A 22,581-nucleotide genomic window follows, 5' to 3' on the forward strand; every position below is an offset into this window, starting at 1 on the left:
TCCCACACCAATGAGGAGGAACCTCTACTGACCCTGGGAACTACTGCATCATATGCACAACTGGCCTTGTGTTCTAAGCTATGGAAGTGTTAGTTATGGTCCACATGTACAACAATATTACATATGTTTATATTTCATGACTATGTACACACAACCTATCTCATGGACATACCTATAGATAGTGAACTATGATACATTTGGAGGTGTCACAGTATACACAGGATTAACCTGCTACTTTGCATTACCTGTGTTTGTGGCAGCTGTTGCTGTGCCAGTGGTGCTGCTTGCTGCTTGCTCCTTGCTGCTGATTTTGCTGCTGGCAGTCCTAATATTTGTTTGGTTGTTTGGTTGTTTTCTCTGTCTCTCTCTCTCTCTCTTTATCCGTAGTGTTTGTGCAATGAATGTATTGCGTGAGTGTAGTGTGGGAACTCAATGCTTTTGTAGGTATCTGCATAGGTCCATGTGATGGCCTCTGCACCAATTGTAAGGCAGCATTTGCTAATTGCATGCAGCTGGGTGTGTACTGATTGCATGTCTCACTGTGATTTCAGGACACTGCTATAAAAGGGTATGTGAGATAGGCATTGCCCTTTCAGATTGTAGGGCGTGGACCATGCTGGTATGCTGTTGACAGTGTTTTGTGAGTGTGAAGGTTAGTACATCTACCATGCTTCATGCTGTGTTGTAGATTCAGGTTGCTGCATTTATCTTGCCTGTTCCCTGTAGTGAGTGTGTATGCATACTGACACCTACAACTATATGTCATATGTATTGCTATATAAATATATATATATATATATCTGTGTACATATACATACTTTCATATATGTACATTAGCTGACATTATTGGGTACAAGCTAACAATTAGCAGGGCTGTTTCTGTTAACACTACAATAGTATGGGAATCCAGTAATTGGGACTATAAAAATCTGCATGACATGCTTTGGGTAGTACACATACTATATTGCCTTTATCTTCATTCCTACTATTACATGTTCCACTTATTTAGCACTATATTCCTGTATGAGAGTCATGGCTTAGTGGTAGGTCATACAGACTAGTGTTACAATGGTCTTGTGGTAGGGCCTACTAGTATGCTCATATTCTGCTTTTGAGTTGAGTATAGGGCCTATCAATCAAAGTGCTGGAGGCACCTTTAAGCAGTTAAAGGGCTTAGTAGGTCTCACAGGAGCCAGGCTGTGTTGCAGATTCTGGTTGCTGCATATATCTTCACTGTTTCCTGTAGTGAGTGTGTATGGCTACTGAGACCTACAACTATATTTCATATGTATTAATATATATTTATATATATGTATGTGTAGATATACATACCTTCACATATGTACATTACCTTACGTTACTATGTACAAGCTAACAGGTAGCAGGGCTGTTTCTGTTCACACTGAACTAGTATGGGAATCCAGTAATTTGGCCATTAAAACTCTACCTGACATGCTTTGGATAGTACATCTCCTATAATGCCTTTATACTGATTCCTACTATTACATGTTATATTTATTTTAGCACTGTGCTCTTGTGAAGCAGGCATGGCTTAGTGGTAGATCATACAGACTACTGTTACCAAGGTCCTGGGTTCGAGACTGACAGTGGGAATTTATTTTTCTTAGCAAACTTTCAAACTGAGTACAGGACCTGTCAATCAAAGTGCCATAAAGGCACTTTTAAGCACTTTAAACCAGGTCTGCACTCGTTTGCGTGGAGCTCACGCATGCGCACTGGCGGTGAGCTCCGCTAACACAAGACACCAGCTAATTTCTTTGAAAGAAAAGAAAAAGGGGTGACAGGAAAGTGGTGAAAAAGGGGTCACAAAGAGGGTAAGACAGTAGGGAAACAAGCGTGGGATTTGCAGGAGGGATATAGGTAAGGCCCATAGATGCCCATGTCTTTGGCAGCAACAGCTGTGCATTTGCATGTATTTTGGTGAGACATTGGAAACCTTTCACCCCTGAGAGAGGTGTCAGGACAACATTAATATTTGTTGTAGAGCCAATTGTAATTAACTGTTTCAATGTCAAGCAGACATGTGTGCGACATGGACAGCTATGTATGGGCGTAATTTTTTGTGGGTACAGAGTGCCCTTTTTTTTTTTTTCAGGTGAGAGTGGTATGTCAGGTGAAGGAAGTTGGTATAGCTGGGGAGGTAGGTTGGGTAGGTTAACAGACAAGACAGACAAGACGCATACAGGGGCGATGTATGACACACGTGGGGGGGTTACACAATTGACGGGGACGGAGGTTGGGATTTCCAAGATGCATGAGCCCACAGATGGCAACAGTGGAACTGATATCCCCACCCATAGGCAGTTGCCACTGTTCCTTCACAGCCCAGGACGGGGCTGTGCTGGGGGCTGTGTAGGCGGGGCAACGGCCGGGGCCGTTAGCTGTGCCACACGAGCCTCAAGCTGGCGTAGGGGCCCAAGTACAGTGTCTTGGATCTCCCTTCGCACCACAGACCGGACACCGCGGAGGGTGAGTGGACGAACCCCTCCGGCCACACTTGCAGAGGGGGGACCGGCCCCATCCCCTGCAGCGCTTCCACCCGAAGGTGGCACAGGGCCACCGGAGGGGGGTCCGGCCTGGGCACTAGTGCCAGGTGCAGGCGCCAGCTGAGGTGGGAGAGGTGGGTCTGCTGGGACCCGCCTTCCCAAGCGTTCTAGGTTTGTGAGTTGTTATGTTAGTTTGGGTTAGTGGCATTTTATTCCATTCAGATTAGTTGTAACAGCATGCATTGGTATTCCCATCAAACAAACACCCAGATATTAACACCATTGAACAAGGGGCATATCAATATCACATTCATTATTTGAACAGAAATATACAGTCAAACAACATGCAGGGTTGATTAATGGCAACAGGCCATCAGATTTGCAGGTATGAACAGGGCACATGCACGAACAGACATGCATATATTTTTGAAACGGACAAATGTCCATGATTAATGAAATGTTCACATACCATTATTTAGTGGGTGTTGTTATATGGAATTATAGGGTTGGGCGGAGATAGAAAGTGATGACACATTCATATGTTACACATTGATTTACATTTGTATAAGGTACACAATTAAGTTGAGGCTGATGTTTCAAAATAAATTTTATTTGACTGTCAAGCTACACCTGTTACAAATACATCACTATCCTACTTATTTTGAATTTGATCAGATACATCATCCTGCTACACTTTGATGACAGGACAGGGGACAACTATGGCTGTTTAGTCTGTCAGATAATCATTCATTCTATCTGCAAATTGTTTACTGTGATCACCATATACAGCATTTGGCCTAGACATTCCAGATTCTGACACACTGAAATCAGTTTGGGATATTAAGTTGCACTTCCCACATGCATTTAGTTCTGTAGAAACACACTGGAGCTACTATATTCAGGGGTTATTACTACTTTATTTATTCATACATGACCCTTTCTGTCACTCTCACACATCCTGCAACTTCACAGTTCAGGTTGGTACTTCTAGGCTTTGTTCACATGTTAGACTGGTGGTGATTCAAACACTTTCCAACAGCCTCACTTCTGTCATGATTCAGCATTTCAACAGGGGATATATCTCACATATGACTACCTCGGATTCTAAAGCTGTACTCTTGGGACTACTGCAGGTTACACTATATTTAATTCATGGTGGGACATCTGTATTACAGCACTGTTTAATTCTATCAATTATATTTCCAGTTACACTTGCATACTGATGAACTTGTTGCAGCCATACCTGCAGACTTACAATTCCTGCTTGCACATTATATTACTTTTAATCAATACACTGCAATGTTCTGATACATGCTACAGTACAATATTTATTTACAAGTAATGGGTGGGGTTACTAACCTGCATGGTGGCGCAGCCGCACCAGCCCGGCCATACATCTCGCGATTCACAGAGTGGACACCTGCAGCTGTAATCCGAAAGAAGTAATATTGGACTACACATCTCCATGGTATCGGCCAGTTGAAATCCTTACATACATAAGCAAAATGTAACTTACTCAGTAGTGGGGCATTGGGCATATCCTGGGCCTCCTGGTTCCATTCGGCCAACTCGTCTTCCTTGCGCCGCTTCAGGTCCGCATGGTGGTGACGGACCTGCTCACCAGTGCGTGGAATGCCAGTAGCACTGGTCAGATCACGAGCCAACTGGTCCCATGCCTCTGCCCTATACGCTCCCCATGAGACCTGGCCCTGCATGAGTTGGGCCTCGTGATGATGGACAAGGAGCCAGACCATGTATCTGGACTCCTCAATGCCCCAACGCTGTGCTCGAAAGCAACGTCCCTCACCTACTCCACTCATTCTAACTGCAGGTCTGTTCTACAATCGTTTCTGCTGTGTATTCCCGCCTATAGGGCTTATATATGCCGCTTTTCCCGCACATTTCTCTGATTGGCCGTTTTGGAATTGTATCTACTTCACTGAAAATGCTTTCTCATTCTCCATTCTGGATTTTATCCCATATATATGCTATTTCTGCATTTCATAGTATTGCTGTCATGGCTTAGTGGTGAAGTACCTTGACTCTAGTGCATGGTATCCTGGGTTCGACTCTGGCAACTGACTTTTGATTTTCCTGACAGAAATGAGTTGAGGACCTGTCAACCAAACTTGCCAAAAGCACTTTTAAGCATTTAAAACCAGGTCTGCGCTCGTTTGCGCGGAGGTAACGCATGCGCACTGGCAGTTAGCTTGTGGGAGCGGCGCGCAAACGGTGTGCGCTGGGATAAACCTTAACTGGCTAGTGACACACATGTTCAGCTCAGCACAGCTAGTTGCAAACGGTTTCAGCCTATTAAACCGGTGCTTAGCAACGAGCATACAGTTTGCAGCTTTTTAAACACTACTCAGCTACGGGCATTCCGTCTCACAGCAGCTTAGCTATCAGTACATTTCTGACTATTTTTATTATTGTGTTACTTCGGAATATATGCTCCATTTCATTCCATTTTACAAAAGGGAATACATTTACATTTGTACAATACTGTCAGGGGCTTTTTAGTGCTTATTTACAAAAAAAAAAAAAGTTGTTGTGGGGCTCGAACCCTGCCTGCCTACTCTTAGGCCAGCAACTCTACCGCTAAGCTATTACTTCTTGGCTTACTTTGCATATTTAGTTCTTATATCCTTTTCCACTGACTGCTAACTGTGATTGCGCTAGTAGCACACCCGCACACAGTAGCAAACATTTCGGGTTTAAAAAAAAAGGTTTTAATTTAATTTTATAACATCTCTTCACTTTATACAGTGATGGTCTATCGGGGCATGTGTTGTGTAGTGTGTTTATTCACATTTCCATGGCCTCTCTCGTGGCTGTTTACTTTCAGCCATTCTAGTCTTCCGGGGGCGTGTACGCTTGCAGGGCTTAGCCTACAGACACGCCCCCTACTCTCTTACACGGACCGTGTAAGAGTTACTAGTGTGATTCAGCATGCCTCATGCACCTCATGCATATGCATGACATGCTGACATCACACAGTTTCACTGCAGCCTCCGTGTAAGAGTTATAACTCTTACACGGAGGCTTCCTGAATCTGGCCCAATATGTCAGTAGTATGGTACATCAGCAAGCAGGGCGGAACCAAGTCCTACCCCTTATGTCGAGAAGCACTCTGACTTTGGCAGTGGGCCATCTCTTCCCAACGGTTTCTGATAGCAGTGCACATCCCTGGGAAGTCCAATGTTATAGCAGACAGGCTGAGCAGAGCAATTCTCATGCCTCACAAGTGGTCTCTCAATCAGACTGTAGCGGACAAAATCTTCCGCAAATGGGGTCAGCCTTGCTGTGACCTTTTTGCCACCCCCTTCAACAGCAAGTGCGACAATTTCTCCTCTCTCCTCCCTCTTCCCGGACATTTCCCCAGAGATGCTCTAGTTCACGATTGGCCTCAGGGACTTCTTTATGCATTCCCTGCGTTTCCCCTGATTCCCAAACTAATACAGAAAGCTACCACATTGGGATGCAAGATGATCCTCACTGCCCCTTACTGGCCTCGACAAATTTGGTTCCCGTTCCTGCATCATCACCTTCTGGAGCAGCCCTGGACCCTGGACCCACGTCCAGACCTCCTGATCCATCAATCGGGTGGGCTGCACCAATCTCTTCAATCTCTCCAGCTCACTGCTTGGTTGCTCCACTTCCGACCTTAGCCAGGCTTCCGAACATCTCCCACTCGGTGTGTGAAATCATCCTATCCTCGCATAAGTCTACCACTAGAAAAACTTATGCTAGTAAGTGGAAACATTTTTCCTTATGGGCAGAGACCAGGAATATAGATCCCTTTTCAGCCCCTGTGCACCATATTTTAGAATTTCTAGCGGAACTTTTTCGAGCTGGATCCTCTTCTGCCACGATTAGAGTTCAGCTAGCTGCAATTTCAAACTTTCATACAGGCCTAGCTGATACAAGCATCATGTCCTACAAGCTTTGTAAAGCCTTTCTTAAAGGGACCACTCTACTCAGGCCCCCAGTAAGAGATCCCCCGCCTCCGTGGGATCTGAATTTGATTTTAGCTTCCCTGATACTGCCCCCCTTTGAACCTGCAGCTTCTTGTTCTTTGACGTTTCTTTCTTGGAAAACCCTTCTTCTGGTTGCAATTACATCGGCTAGAAGAGTTTCTGAACTTCAGGCTCTTTGTGTTCATCTTCCTTACCTAGTTTTTCCACAATGATAGAGTTTCTGTTCGGACAAATCCTTCCTTTCTTCCAAAGGTTGCCTCTGATAATAATTTGAATCAGTCCATTGACCTACCAGTGTTTTTTCCAAATTATTCCAACAAAGCGGAATACAAATTACATCAGTTGGACGTTCATAGACAATTACGCTTTTACTTGCATAGAACCAAGCAAATCAGAAAATCAGACCAGTTGTTCCTGTCCTATGCTGAGGGTAAACAAGGTATACCGGTGTCGAACGTAACCTTATCTAAGTGGGTGACATCTATTATTACATTTATATATCAGTTAAGGAATAAAGAGCTTCCTGCTAAACCAAAAGGTCACTCCACTAGAGCTCTAGCTACTTCAGTGGCCTTTCAGGCAAGATTGCCAATGGAAACTATTTGTGCAGCAGCTACATAGGCCAATCCTAATATCTTCATTTCACATTATAAGCTGGATGTGGCCTCCAGGAGCAGAGTTGATTTTGGTTCCACTGTTCTGAAGAGTCTGTTCTGATGAGCCACCCAGGATTGAGGTGCTAGGGACGTTGTCCCAACCAGCAAGAATGAAGGCGATATAGACAACTTAACATTAAGAAGTTATGTACCTACCATAACGTTCCATGTTAGTTGTCTTCTTCTCGCCTTCTTTCTTGCGTCCTACCCTCCATCCCCCTATCCTAGTAGACAGAGAAGAGTTCCTTATGTTTTTTTATAACTGGCTGAGTCTTCTCTGGCTATTACTTCTCACTATCAGTCTCTCCAGTAGGTTCATGCATCCTACTAAAGTTTACTGTATTATTATTATTATAATTGTTATTATTATGTCTGTAGTTAGGTTTACCAAATGAGACCTGGGTATCTAGCACCAGGCATCATGGGATATAGGGGGGCCTCAAGCCAGTAAGCAGTTCTCGAGTTTTTGAAGATGGCCGAGTCGGAGCCGAGGATCAGCTCCGAACCCAACCAGCAAGAAAGAAGGTGAGAAGAAGACAACTAACATGGAAAGTTATGGTAGGTACATAACTTCTTATTTTTTTAAATTATAGAAAGTGGGAAAATAGCAAGATTTTTTTGTTTTTGTTTAAGGATAGCAGAGACACACAAGTAGCAAACTAGTCAGAACAGTGCAATAAATGACCCCAACACGTGTGTGCTACGTCAGAGGCAGGTAAAATGCGATTTTAAGAAAAAAACGATTTTAAATTAAGTGCAACACAAAAAATGCAATAAACAGGCACTAGGTATGTTCTAAATACTGTTTCTAACACAGATATGAACTTTTGCAAGCAAGAAAATGCCGAAAAGTAGGCAGCAATGCAGTTTTTCTAAGAAATAAATCAGAAGAAAATACTTAAAATCTCAAAAATGGCTCCTTTCTTCTCTCAGCGTTTTCTCCACTTGGTAGGTGCTTCAGCAACAACTATCAAGCCTGGAAAGACGCCAAAACCACGTGGCTGCAGGGTTTTAAGAGAGAGAGATCAAGGAGTTTGGAATTGACCCAAAATGGCCAATAAAACTACAGTTTCTAGTCAGTAATCCCTCCTACAGGGATCGGCAGGCTGCTCAATGTTAACCACTGCCACTGGTGAACACAGAGACTTCCCTTTAGCCCAAGTAAGCACTGGCCTCCAAGAAACTTACAAACAGTTCAGAACAGCAACTCTGTAACTGAACTTTTTTTAAATTATAGAAAGTGAGAAAATAGCAAGATTTTTTTTTTTTTCAAGGATAACAGAGACACACAAGTAGCAAACTAGTCAGAACAGTGCAATAAATGACCCCAACACGTGTGTGCTAAGTCAGAGGCAGGTAAAATGCAATATTAAGAAAAAACGATTTTAAATTAAGTGCAACACAAAAAATGCAATAAACAGACTCTAGGTATGTTCTAAATACTGTTTCTAACACAGATATCAACTTTTGCAAGCAAGAACACGCCGAAAAGTAGGCGGTTGTGCAGTTTTTCTAAGAAATAAATCAGAAGAAAATACTTAAAATCTCAAAAGTGGCTCCTTTCTTCTCTCGGCGTTTTCTCCTCTTGGTAGGTGCTTCAGCAACAACTATCAAGCCTGGAATCTCTGTGTGCTCTTAATGGAAATTGTACTTTACCGTGTGTGTATTTATTATCCTTTCCCTATATGGACGCTCCTCACTGGTGTTAGTGGTAAGGATTGAGGCTCCTTGATTGCTGGGCCAGTGCACGGTCATCACAGAGTCACTGCACGGTGTGAAAAAATCATGAAAAATAGCAAATGTCCTGAGATTTCTACAGCAAAAATTGTTTCCGACATTTCATCTAATACTTGCATAAAAAGGTCATTTTGTACCTGAAATCCACTTAATGTTATGTGAGACAACAAAACAACTCAAATTCTGCAAAAGGTATGTTTTATTTTGACAAAACATGAATTCCAACCCTTTACACTGATTGTGGATATGATCTGACCTGCAAAATATCTTCTGGCTTTTCACGTTAGGGGTCGCCACAGCGGAACAATGGTCTGCAGAACAACTGGCAGTGGAGTTTTATGGTGTCGAGTTCCCAGCCCAGTGCCCAACCTTCCACAGAAGGCACACATACCTCTTAACTGTACAGATTTTCGCAGAATGCCCAGATTTTTGTCTCATATTTTTGGTCCATTTTGCATAAAATTGTGGTTTTCTGGTAAAATAGTTGTAGATCTTTAAAGACTGACGTTAGAAAATAATGACAAGACACTTGAATTTCAGACTTCCTACCCTTTAGAAAATTCATGCTAATGTCAAACATGTTATTCTATCAACTTTCTAAGTTTGTAAGAGCAATATTTAAAAATTTTCCCTATTTTTGGCGTTTGTCCCACTTTTATTTATGGCTTTGTCCAGATTTCTTGTTCTAAAAGGTTGAGAGGTATGGCACACACTCACACCTAGGGCCAATTTAGAGTGCCCAATCCACTTGCAGCATGTCTTTGGGATGTTGCAGGAAGCCGGAATACCCAGAGAAAACTCACGCGAATGCAGGGAGGACATGCAGAGCCCGCACAGAAAGCAACCCAGCCAAGAATTGAACCGGACAGCCACTTGTTGTGAGGTAGCAACGCTAACTGCTGGCCGCTGCACCACTGCCACCGCCGTTTGAGTTGCAAACTACGTTACCATTAAAACATGTTCCACTTTTGGCATTCAAAAACGTGACAATCCTACCTGCAGTCTCCAGATATAGAGCTATGTAACTATGCATCTCAATTATCTCAGAATTTTTCTATATCTCCTCCTAAAACCAGTATTTTGGAAGAAAAGGTGGTGAATTGCGCGTAACTACAGTCGTATACTTCTTTTCCTTCAGACAATTCATGTTAATTCACATTCTCTTATTCTGTCACCCTTTGAAGTTTAATAGCACTAATATGTTTAAAAGTCTCTCTGATACTTTAGGGATTTGTCTCCGATCCTAGGAGTAGGAGATGGAGAACTACGTATGCAACTTTTACCTCCAGAACTGGCTGGGGATGAGCAAAAAAATACTTCGTGAAAAAGGTGCCACAACAAACAAGGGACAATTTCTGCAATACAAATAGTATTATCTTAGAAGTTCTCAAAACGACGCCGTCTGCCAATCACCTACTGTACATAACATTTCCACGTAACGACATTTTACGGCATGACGTAATGTTACGGTAAATTCCCCATCTTTATGGGAATTATAGTTTTTATTCTTTGTGGTTTTCTTGGTTACAGAAAAGCTGTGCTCGCTCGGACTGTTGATAGTGTTACACATGACTTAATTTCCATGCCAATTTTTGCGGCTGTTTAGAATGGGGTTATTTTGAAAACCCTTGTAATTAAAGTTGGTGTGCTGTAGAGGAGCAGTGGTACAGTTCTACGTATGTGGTTTATTTATGCTAGTGGTTGAACAGCTGTGAAGTGATGGAGAGTAGCGAGCTTGGAGAGAAATATTTGAAACAGTCGCCGGAGCAGTTAATAGTTTATATATACAGCCCTGAGTATATTAGTGCTTGTGACTCTCTTTGCAAGATTCCCAGTCGGGTAAGTCAGTAATTAAGTAAATAGTTCAAGGCAGGATGGGGTCTAGGCTGTATAAGGTACTGATCTGGTGTGAACTTTTTCTGAATTGATGAATTAGTGTGGTTCTCTAGGTAGAGCGCAGCAGCGTGACAGGTGTGTTTTAACACTAATTCTGCATCTTTTTTTCACGACAGTTTTGTTGTGGGTTACACTGCTTGCTTATTTATTAACTTCGAGATAGGGTTACCACCTGTCCCACTTTGCGAGGGACAGTCCCTCTTTTGGCAGTTGTGTCCTGCAAAAAAAAAATGAAAAAATGGTAAATGTCCTGAGATTTTAGGGCAAAAATATTTCCAATATTTTCTTTAATAGTTGCATAAAACAGTTATTTTGTATCTGAAACACCTAAATGTTATATGTAACAAAATAATCAACTCAAATGCTAAAAGAATAAGCTTTTATTTTGGCAAAAAAGTAAAGTTTTGTCCTTTGTACTGGCCATGGGTATGTTTTGCCTTGTAAAATCTGACGTTTCTACAAAAAATGTCCCACTTTGGGCATTTGAAATGATGGCAACCCTACTTCGAAATCAACTGGAGCTGGAACAGAGACTCTCAGTTAAGAACATTTCAGACTAGCCGCGATGCTTAGCAATGAAACGGATAGGATGTTAGACTGTAATGTGCATCACAATCTTACATTGTTCAGTAATTGCTTTGGGTTGTGAACTGTTAAGCAGATGTGGGCTCGTCAGCAGCCAGTTACAGTGCTTTAAGGCATGACCCCCAACAGCTTAATAATGTTTTTGAGAATAGGATCTTTCTGCCAGTTGTTTCTTTTGCAGTGGAGTGCGCGTGCTTTGAGTTGTTAAATGTACTTACATTGGGCTAAACGGTTTGCTTAATCTCTCTTGAACTTGGAAACCTTTTGAAGAAACGTGGTATATTTTGGCCGATAAGTATCAATAGCCTTCGCAATTACAGATGTTTACTTCTGAAAATACATGCCAGCTTACGTCATGTTTTCTAATAACTTTATAAATAGTACAAGTACTTACCTTTAATGTCCACCATTTTCCCTGATTATCTTTGTATTAGTCATTTATTCTGGAAGTAAAAAGACTGAGATACGTTCTGGACAGAGTTCCATTAAACCATAACAAGCACCGGTTTCATTTTATTCCGTGTGTGTGGTGGTGGTGGTGGGTACCTACTTCCTTACCTCTACTCTTTAGAAGCAATTAATTTGAGGTCGCTCTCCCCAAAGCCAGTTTTAGTCACAGCAAACACTGAGGTCTTATCTGGGTTATTTTGTAACGTGTGTCAAACCAACAAAAGCTACTACAGCAGTCTTGTGTACTTTTTTTTTTCCATAATAAATTTTTATTGAAATATATTTTCCAAAAACATTACAAAAATACAATAAACATCACACACATAATACACTATAACTACTACAAACCATTTATACAATATCTACATGAAATGCTTCCTATATTTAATATATTCCTAAAATCAGTATCATGCTAATATAATATTGAAGACCTTTTCCCATATTTTCGGGTTATTAATATTTTTGTTAGTTTGTTTCAGAAGTAATTTATGTGCTAGTATATGCTTTATAGCCACAAGCTTAAAATTATTCCATGATGTCTTATGTGGTTCTAGACAATTTGTGGCTATATAGAGTTTCATCAGCAAAAAAATATTCATACAAATAATAGTTTGCGATCTGGAAAGCTCTCTTGGAGGAATGTGTAGAATCATAAATTCCCATGACAGTGTAGAACTTTGATAACCCATCTTTTGCAGTTGTACTTTAAGAGAGTTCCAAAGTTTATATACGCATTTACAACTCCAGAACATATGAAGAAGATCCGCTGTTTGATCTGCACAGTATGGACAAATTGGAGAATTCCTAGGGTTAAATTTATGTAATCTAAGATGTGTGTAATATGCATTGTTCCAAATAGCAGTCTTGTGTACTTAATAAACCAGGTGGATAGTAACACCTATTTATATCGCCTTTAAATTTCAAAGATATCTCTTGTTATAATAACAGTGTTTTGTCAAGTAACAAGCTTCACAATTCCATTAAATATTTTACCACTGACAGAGTGCCCCCTGGCTTAATTAAATCCTGATTGTGAACATTCTCTCTACTAAAACGAATAACCTCGCCAGCTTTAGGTATCTGCATTACCCGTGGCTGCAGGGGGGGGGGGCAGGCTTCATCATCCTTGACTATGTGGGGGACCTACAAAGGGTGCTGCTGTTGGGAAAATTAGGAGAAAAAAGTATTATTTTTCTGATTATGCTTTTTAACTTAATAGGGCTATGGTATGACTCGGTTAAAGTCTGATTAGCAACCTGGAGTGACTGATCTTGGTGTACCTTAGATTTTAGGAAGACTGATGCTTTTCAATCTTCAGGCATGTTTTTTTTTTTTTTCTTTAAGGGAGTTTTTTTAATACTGTCAGAATACCAGATATTATAATTCTCAACTTCTTGCTCAAGAATTTTGGGCAAAGCCAAAATAACAAAATAAAGGCTCAGAGTCAGGAACATATTTTAAAGATTATTCTAATTCCCTTACAAAGTTAACAGAACAACACTTGTTGCATCAACATGCATTTTTAGACAATAGAAGTATGAAACTCTGATCTCTGGATTTATTGGCTGCAATCACGAATGATTTACCAACAAATCAAACTTTTTACAAGGGACAGAGCACAATTATGAAGCAAAATTAGGAACAATTTGTGAAATCAGGTACAGCAATGAGTGTGCATTACTTCTCAATAATAAGGTAAATAAAGGTGACTTACCTTTGATGCTGTCCGACTACTGCAAAACAACAGTTACTGATCTGGTGTGGCAGTACCAGTGTTGCGCAGTGTATTGCTGTTTGCCTAAATAAGTGCAAAACTAATATTGCTGAAACTTATACTTGTGAGTCTGTGTGTGCGCGCACGTGTGTATATAAAAAAAAAAAAAACGATTTTTCCGTGTACACACCCAAAAATGCTAAGACACATAACTGCATTTTTACCAATACCCAGAAGTGTAAGCAAGCAATTATATTTCAAAAATAAGGCAGATATCTCAGAACATTCAGACACTTGGATATTCTAGGAGTGTGGTGGCCCCCACACCTCAGATTGTATAAATGGATTTTGACTTGGATTTAATGGTTGATTCTGCTGTCAGCCTCACCCATTCTAAAACCAGTTCTGCTCATGTGTGTACAGAAAGATGCTCCAGGATTTGTTGTGTGTGTGTGTGTGTGTGTGTGTGTGTGTGTGTGTGTGTGTGTGTGTGTGTGTGGTGGGGCTGGGTATGGTATGGTCATTACCACTTTAATTTTCATCATAGTCAAACCTTAGAGTTGTGCACGAGAGGTCATTATAGCTAGTGTTTGGGTTGGGTCAGTGTGGTTGTTTCTTTTCCTTTTCTCACAAACCTCAGAGGTGTACAGAGAAGGTTACTATAGCTTGTGTATGTGGCAGTGTATTGTCTTGGAGCAACAAAGTGGAATACATTACTGTACTCCTTATTTTTCCACTTTCCTTTCACTCACTTCAGGCACATATACAGGAGGCACTCTTGGAGGGTTATGGATGAGCAGTGAGGAGGCATGTTACGTGTATGTATATGTATCTTTTTATGATAGTAGTCACTTGAAATACATGTGTGGCCATTTGAATCTCTCCTTTCATCCCAGTCTAACACCAGAGGAATATGCAGGCACTGATTGTCATTTGTTGGGGGGAGGGAGGCAAGAAGTTTTGCCAGATAGGATCTGTGTACCCTGACAACAATAGGCTTGTTTACTGTGAGATACTATTTTGTCATCTTTGAACATGAAGGGTTTGGCAGAACTCTAATGTCTTCCTTGAAAGAAAAAAATTCTTACTCCTGATTTTTTGTTTATGCCACCATTGGATTAAAAGATTAGGGAATAGTCAACATGCACCCCAGAGCATCTGTAACTCTCTGGCTTCTGAGTGTGATGGCTTAATTTAATTTACTGTGCTGTCTTGGTTAGGAAAGGTGTGTTGAAAGGATGCAAGGAAAACTAAAGTTGAACAGCAGCACTAAACCTGTTTAATTAATCAGAATTTCCGTTTAAGCCAAAAAAAAAAAAAAACCTTTTATAGTGTACTTCAAAGTATATAGCAAGTTATGGCTTCTTGAAAAAGCTAGAGTTGAGGCAAAATTTGAGAAAAGGAAGAAAAAATGTAATGTGCATGGTGTGGGGAACTCAAGATGGAGAGAAACAGAGGGGAACAGTGGTGTGTTTGGGGGGGGTGGGGTTGGTGAAACAGTAGGCAGTACCTAGAGTGCCATTTTGCCTGTCCAATCCTATACAAAGTTGTTGTACTGTATTATTATTATTGCAACCAAATGCCAGTAACTGTGAATGTTCCTTTGTGATATGAGCCAACATGGTGTATTACACAATAGGTCTGTTGTAAAGTAAGACCATTGTAGCTACAGCTCAGTTTGTGCGTATTACTGCTAAAAATTGCATCATGAACTAAAAGATTGCTTGGGGGGGGGGGGGAGTGACAGGGTGATACTTAGACTAGAAGTGCCCAAGGGGCCTCTAACTTAAGCATGCTAACACCGGCCCTAGCTCTCCCCTTACAGAGTAATACAGTTAGCTGATGCAGTTGTTGTGACTTTGTGACTCTATTTTATAAGGATGGGGGAGTGTTCATGTACTTTGACACTTTTGAGTTCCTTATAACAATTGTAATATTGCCATATTGCAGTGCATATCTGTCTGTAAATGTCCGCATTAACTAGTTAGTATTTTATTGGTTCTTATTTCCAATGTTTGAACTCCTATATCAAATCTAACCTTTGTGTTAGGATGAACATCAATTGTGTGCCTCTAGTTGCCATGTATACCATTTCTGTAGGATGGTTTGTACTGTCCAGCATGCCTCTCTGTCTCTAAGCGCAAGAATTCTGGAGAAAGCCAAATATAATTGGGGGAGAGGAAGGGGAAACCAAGGCCCAAAGTCATGGACATATTTTCAATATTCGAAAATGACTTAGTAAATATCAAAAAATAAAAAAGAAAAACGACACTGAGACAAAACTGTTAAGCGCTTTCATTCTGTAACGTCATTTTTCTTATTTAATAGTCTGGTTGTTATACATATATTTTAAATATTGCTCTTATAATTTTTTAAGTTGATAGAATAAAAGGTTTTGCATTGGCATGCATTTTCTGAACGATATGAGCTCTGAACTTCAGTCTGCCATTATTTAGTGACTTTAATCCTTGAGTTTCCAGCACAACTGAAATTTTATGACGAACATAGCTAAATTATGAGGCAAAAATCTGGACATCCTGCAAAATTCTGGTCAGTTAAGAAGTACATTGCCAGTGATGCATAGAATAAAAATAAGTTAGTTGTTTCTGTTAAAGTGCACAGACCTTTTTTTTTTTTTTTTTTTTTCTTTCAGAAAGATGCTTGAAAGTTCTTATTCAGAATTCACTGGTGCCTGATGACTTAAGGGGGAGGGGAGTCGTTTATACATTGTCATTTAAACTTGTTTGTCTTTCGGCTTTTCCCAGTTAGGGGTCGCCACAGCGGAACTCCGGTCCGCTAATGATTGGCAGTAGATTTTCAAGAACGCCGAGGTGCCAGCTCGACGTTCAACCTTCAACGAAGGCATGCCCATTTACGCATATCTTTCAAATGCCCGCCCAACCATGGGGAGGACATGCAGACTCCACACAGATGGCACTCCCCGCACTCCAGCCGAGAATCGAACGGGAGAACCTCTTGCTGTAAGGAAACAACAAGAGGTTCTCCCGTTCGATTCTCGGCTGGAGTGCGGGGAGTGCTTCAAAATCAGTGAGCTGAAATATTGTTAGACTGAAAGTTAATTTAAAATCACTCCGATTCCTGTATTAAACACATGAAATAAAATTCAAAAAAAATGTAGTAGAGTACATACAAAGGTAAAAATTTGAGGGTTTCAAGCCAAAGCTTTTAATGGTATTAGTCTGTTAAAAGGAAGATTCTTTTAACAACATGATACTGTTTGAAAGCTGAAAACCATTCTTGACTGAGAGCATCCCTGTTACATAAGATTAATTAAATCACTAGTGTGATTTTTTTTTTAAAAAGTAATAAATTTGTGACCAGTATGAAATGGGCAACACATCTATGCAGTGTGAACAGCAGCAAATATCCGTATGTCCCATAGGTCTTAACTTTTCATCTCCAAATTGTGGAACACTACTGCTCAAAGTGGAACAAATAGGTAAACCGTGGAGCCCTTACCAGCACCTTCAACTTGGAAGCTCAGAGCATGGTTGAAATGCATTTTTTCATATCTCTCAACATCTTTGCAAAAGATTTTAGGGCAAAACCAAAAATAAAGGGGACTTTTTACAATATTATGCTAAGTCACGTGAAGTTAGCCCGACAACAGTGTTTGCATCAGTGTGCATTTTCAGAACAATAAGAAGTGGGAAACTCTGTCTGGCATAACTGCTTGGAGTGTAATCCTCCATGGTTTATGAACAGATCAAAAGACCAAAAGCCCTGTGACTGGAATTTTCTCATACAGGCTGCTAAGGGGTGACACCCGTGCCTGGCTTACAAAGCAGTCTCTGACCCGACCTTCATGGGAATGCTGCACATTCTTAAGTCAAATTGCATGAGGTTTACTTGGTCCAGGGATCTTAACCTAACCTCTGACATGAGCAAATCGTGCTGGAGAGATAGATCTCCCAGAGACTATTCCTTGTCTAGAACAAGCTTCCTATTCACATGAAGCAGAGCCCCTTCCTGACCCTCTTCAAACGCAGTCTAGATCAATGGATGGGTGACCATGAATTCACTCCGGGGTTGCAGCCATGTCTTTCGTGGACAAAGGCAGTCAATATTAATTACTATAGCATAGACTTGTACCTCTGCAACTTCGCTCACCTACTGACAATTGGAGCAACTTAGGATAAATATGATTAGGCTTGTAAGAGCTGTTTAGTAGTTAGCCTAGTAACCTCCTATGAACCTAAGAGGGATAGGACAGAAGTAAGAGGCAAAATTGGGGAAAACTTAAGAATGTTATTTTATTTGCATTGTTAACCAGTTTAGAGGACTGATCCACACAAATCTTTATCAGACTCTCCCTGGGTGAACTGTCTTAAGTGACTTGATTGATTTCATGGGGAAGTATTCTGAAAAATCTATGGTAAAGTTTCAATTCTTTGAAAAAGGGCTGTTGTGGACCCTTTGGGCTTAACATTTTGCAAAAGGTTGTTACATTTGTAACAATTTCATGTGTTTAGCTAGCTTGATGTACAATGTACTTTTACACTAGTTATTTGACACCACTAAATATTAGTAAAGTTCTTGTTGCTGTTTTTGATAGTCACAGTAGTGCAGTGTAAGGATCAGCTTTTGCATTGTTTGTTTTATTTAAATGTTGGAAGGTAGGCATTTTTCTTTGAAATATGTGGTTTGGTGTTAGCAGAGTGTGGCTTTTGGTCCACTGGTGCATGTTTGCTTATTTAATTTGTTGACAAGTTATCTGTTTAGGCATTTTGGAAGCATGTTGAAAGATCTTGCTGACTTTATTCTGCCTTAAATGTACATGCTGGCTGAGATTGGGAAGGTTTGTTGTTAGTAAAAGTTTAGGCAGTTAGAATAAAGGAGTCCATTTTATATTGAATTTTTAACTGCTTCCCTGTATTTGTGCATTCTGTGATATTTTTTTGTTGGGTTGCAGGAGGTGGTACTGCATTCTTGTATGCTGAGTTGCATCCTCTGTGGAGTAACTGCTGATCTCTATTACTAGGACATTGTTGGAAGTAATACATGCAGTTGAGTATTACATAATTGTGTTAATGTTGTCACTTCATGTGGATATGTATGTATTGGCAGAACTGGCCAACAGTATGAAAGGGCAGATGTCTGAATGGAAAAAAGAAACAAAATAGCATCAAAGTAAGTAAAATGATTCATTGCTTTCTTTTATAGAAGCCTTAGACTGGTTAGTTTTTGTAAGTTTATTGAGGCAGGTAGTAATAATAATGCTGGATCTATAGGTTCATAGATGTATACTAGGCTAACAACCACTAGGACTATAGGGGCTGATATGCTGACTGCCTTTGTCCATCAGAGACAGGAGCCAGACCAGGGTGAATTTCCAGTTATCCATCCATAGGTCCAAGTTGCACTTAAATAGGGATAAGGAAGAACTCTTTTTTTTTTTTTTTTTTTTCATTTGGATGGGGAGTCTTTTCTCTGAGAAACATATCTATCTGTCCAACATGACCTGTATGTTGCAAGCAAAATTTATCTTTTAATCTTGTAGTTCGTATGCTGTTTGTTTCTTTTCAGATATTGAAGGTGCATGAAAACAGGGTCCGGGGATGCCTTGTATGCCAGACAAAGATCACCTCTTTGAAGTCTGTAGGATACCAAGTAAAGAGACCGGTTTGAGACGATCAGGGTAGGACATTGTGTTTATTCCCTGTATTCTTTTTGTAAAGAACCTTTGTGGATGTTTCAGTTGCTGCATGTGTCTGGTCATGTACATACTGAAGGAGGTATTATACTCTATGATGGGCCTGGTGATGACCGAGTACAGTAGTATGATGACCTGTCTGGGCCTAGATGTCATGCCCTTGCTTATAAATTGAGCAACGTAGATGTAGTTTCTTACTTGTATTGGACACGTTGGTAGAAGGCTAGGTAACTATCTACATGAGTTTACAGGTCCCTGACTAGTGAATCAACTTTTGCGGGTATTTTATTGATGACATAGTTACCTGGGTTACAAGTTTCCCCAAAAATACTATATGCATTTCTTGGTAGTTGAGTTTTAAACCATGGCTTTGGCACCAGTTGTCCATATTAGACCTTCCTGAAGGGTGTTCCCATTTTGGGGGATTCACTGACTGCTCCCAGTTTGTAATCCTGTGCAGATTTGGTTAGCCAAAGGCCTTTGACATTGGCTTTGACATCAAAGGAATAGATGCCAAAGAGGAGGGTGACACAGAGCTTTGGGGGACTCGACAAAGAGTCCAGTAACCAGTGGAGGACTGTATTGCAGCATGCTACTTTTGCCAGTGGATCCAAGGTTTATGGGGAAATTCAGACGTTTTCACTGCTGCCTGTTTTAAGACTTCTGGTTTGAGGTGCACATTGTTATTTAAGCTGCAGCTGCACCTGCCTTTGGAAAGGGATCTTGTGGGATACTTAATCCTCTTTAAGTAGCGGGACCTTTTTTATCAATGTTTTCCCAGGCTGCAGTTCACTTGCATCATCAGTACCATAGCTGGCTTATAGTGTGGCATGCAAGAACAATAATAATAATGCTGTCACTGTGGTACCATTGGCAGTTTCCTAACAGGCATTTCCAATGGTGGCAGTATCAGTATAAATATTAACACTGCACCTCAGGATTGAGATTAGTTTCTTTTTCATGAAAAGTAGTTTTCTACTTGCTGTGTTGGAAATTGATGAACTGTATATTATTCGGGTTTGCTTATTTGACTGAGTTTAGTCATATGGATAATTTGACTGGAGAATGAATTAGGAGGTAGGAAAATAGAAAAAAAAATCATTCCTGGGATTCAGAAATGTTAGCGGCATTGCAGTAGGCAAATATGTGCAATGAACGTCCATGTGCATGGTGTTTTTGAGATTCAGAGACTAAGTGAAAGTCCTGGAAGCCAAGCAGCACAACTGATCGAGGTATATGTTAATGGCTCATTGACATTGGTGGTAATGACCATATACAAATCCTTCTGTTCATGCATGGGAATAGAGGAAAAATGCTATGGTTTGCTGCTACATTAATGTGCATGTGCAACAGTCTGTTATTGCTGTTACAAGCCACATTGTTGAACATCGTCATCCTTGGAGACACTGTGTCATCCTGCCAGGTTTACCATTTCATGGATTCCAAGACATGGACATTATGGACCTGTGCTGTGTAGTCTGGGAAGCCATGCAGGAGCTAGAAGACATGAATACCTCATGTGCAGGAGCTAGAAGACATGAATACCTCATGTGGGACAGTGGGAGTCATGGATTACCTATCTCAGTGGACACTAGGGTATATTTGGCTTTACATATACTAGCTGGGGATACAGTAGAGGCATCTCTGGCATCTTCTTTGGGAATATGCTGTCATTGGCATGCTGTAACATGTGAGGGTGAAATGTGGTTTCCACTTACTATAGTGGTGAGAGCCAGCAGTTTGTGATGGTTCTATGATGTAGACCATTTCCTTGAGCTACTTGGGGCCATAGGGCCTTTATTTCAATGTGAGTGCATTCTATCTGGTGAATGGGAGGAAAATATGTGAACTGTAAAGGTTATTACTCCATTATTTGCCAAGTAGTCTACAATGCACAGTGTATCATCTGAGATATGTATGCAGGCCACCCAGGCAGTTACCATGACTCTCATATATGACACATGTGACCTTTAACAGTTTGTGAGGAGTGACTTCCCCCAGAGGCATCTTACTGGCGATGCTAGATAGGTTCTAAAGCCCTGGTTGATGACACCCATCCGACATCCACAGAATGAGACCAATGCTACAGCTGTGCCCTTTCACAAACCAGGGTCATTTGGGAGTGTTCTTTTGGGCTGTTGAAAGAATGCTTTTACTGCCCAGATCTATGTGGTGATGCTCTGTAATATGACCCTAGTACATATTCTAAAATATTTTCAGTGTGTGCAGTGCTACACAGTATGATACTTATGTCAGTTACAGTGAGGAAGGGAAATTAGAAAAGGAACATCTGCCAGTACACCTGATAGTGGAAGCTGAACCACATGAAGAATAGTGGAAAAGCCAACAGTGGCAGCAGAGGATGAACATGCTAGACTGAGGCGGGTCCAGTATGCCATGACAAGTGGACAGAGGCAACAACTTGCACACAACTTCAGCCTATAGCACAGTATATGCACTCAGTAAAAGTGATGGATGCAAACCCGACATCAGACTGTGCATTACTAATGCATAGGCTGGCCACACTGTTCTTCACTCACTGGCAACCCAAGTAACACACAAGGGCATAGTTATTTGCTGTACCAACTGAAATGTTTTTTCCTGCAGTATGTGTATATGATGTGGGCTGGCCAGATTACTGTGAAATTGTGTGAACCATTGGCACTGGTGTTTTGAGTGAAGTAGTGGAGGCTGTAGTGGTGTATGCAAGTGAGTGCATGCATGAGCACATGCTGGGGCATATCTTTAGTAGTAACCAATAGTGTGGTTTGATCTGGATGTTCTAAATTTATTAGCCACTGTCTATTTCCCCAAAGCATACATTTCCACTGAAAACACTACTGTATTATCTACATACAACTTCTCGTGAGAAAAATGCTGCACGTATCTTTAAGCAAGTAGAAATTTGGCTTTCCACAGTATTGCTTTTCAACGACTTATGAAGCTGTTTGTTCCTGGAGCTCTTTTTTTTTTTTTTTTTTCTGCAGGATGACGAATCACTGTAGAAATGGTGGTATTTACACTGGGCTGATTTGGTCCCCTGAATGATATGGTTATGCAAATGAGGACATGTCTCCACATTGCACCTATGAGCAAAACTTCGAAGAAGATTCTACGCAGTGTCACGCACACACCCAAACACCTGCAAGTTTTAATGCAATTGCTTGGAAGTGGGAATGTTTGAGGAGTTTCGGAGTTTCTTTGTAATTCTCAGTTAGATCTATTGGGCATGGGGACATCAAAGAGCACACTTGATATCATATTCCCATGATATGCCATACAGCTAAATTTTGGTTGTCATATTTCACACTTCTAGGCCTGTATTGTGCAAGCTGAAAAACGTCATGGTCTATCTTGGACCCTGCCACTGACTGCACTACTGAGT

General features: G+C 40.8%; 1 protein-coding gene across 1 annotated transcript in view; it reads left to right on the plus strand.

The window, feature by feature from the left end:
- Positions 1 to 10,391: 10,391 nt before the first annotated feature.
- HDAC8 (histone deacetylase 8) overlaps positions 10,392 to 22,581 on the plus strand; it is a gene marked incomplete in the record, with an annotated part of 1,681,410 nt that continues 1,669,220 nt past the window's right edge. Inside the window, 1 exon segment of the mRNA XM_044057032.1 lies at positions 10,392 to 10,716. Within this exon segment, the coding sequence (XP_043912967.1) occupies positions 10,597 to 10,716 (120 nt within the window).

Source organism: Protopterus annectens, chromosome 15.part0 (assembly GCF_019279795.1).
Source record: "Protopterus annectens isolate FY-2018-M chromosome 15.part0, PAN1.0, whole genome shotgun sequence".
NCBI classification, from domain to species: domain Eukaryota; kingdom Metazoa; phylum Chordata; order Ceratodontiformes; family Protopteridae; genus Protopterus; species Protopterus annectens.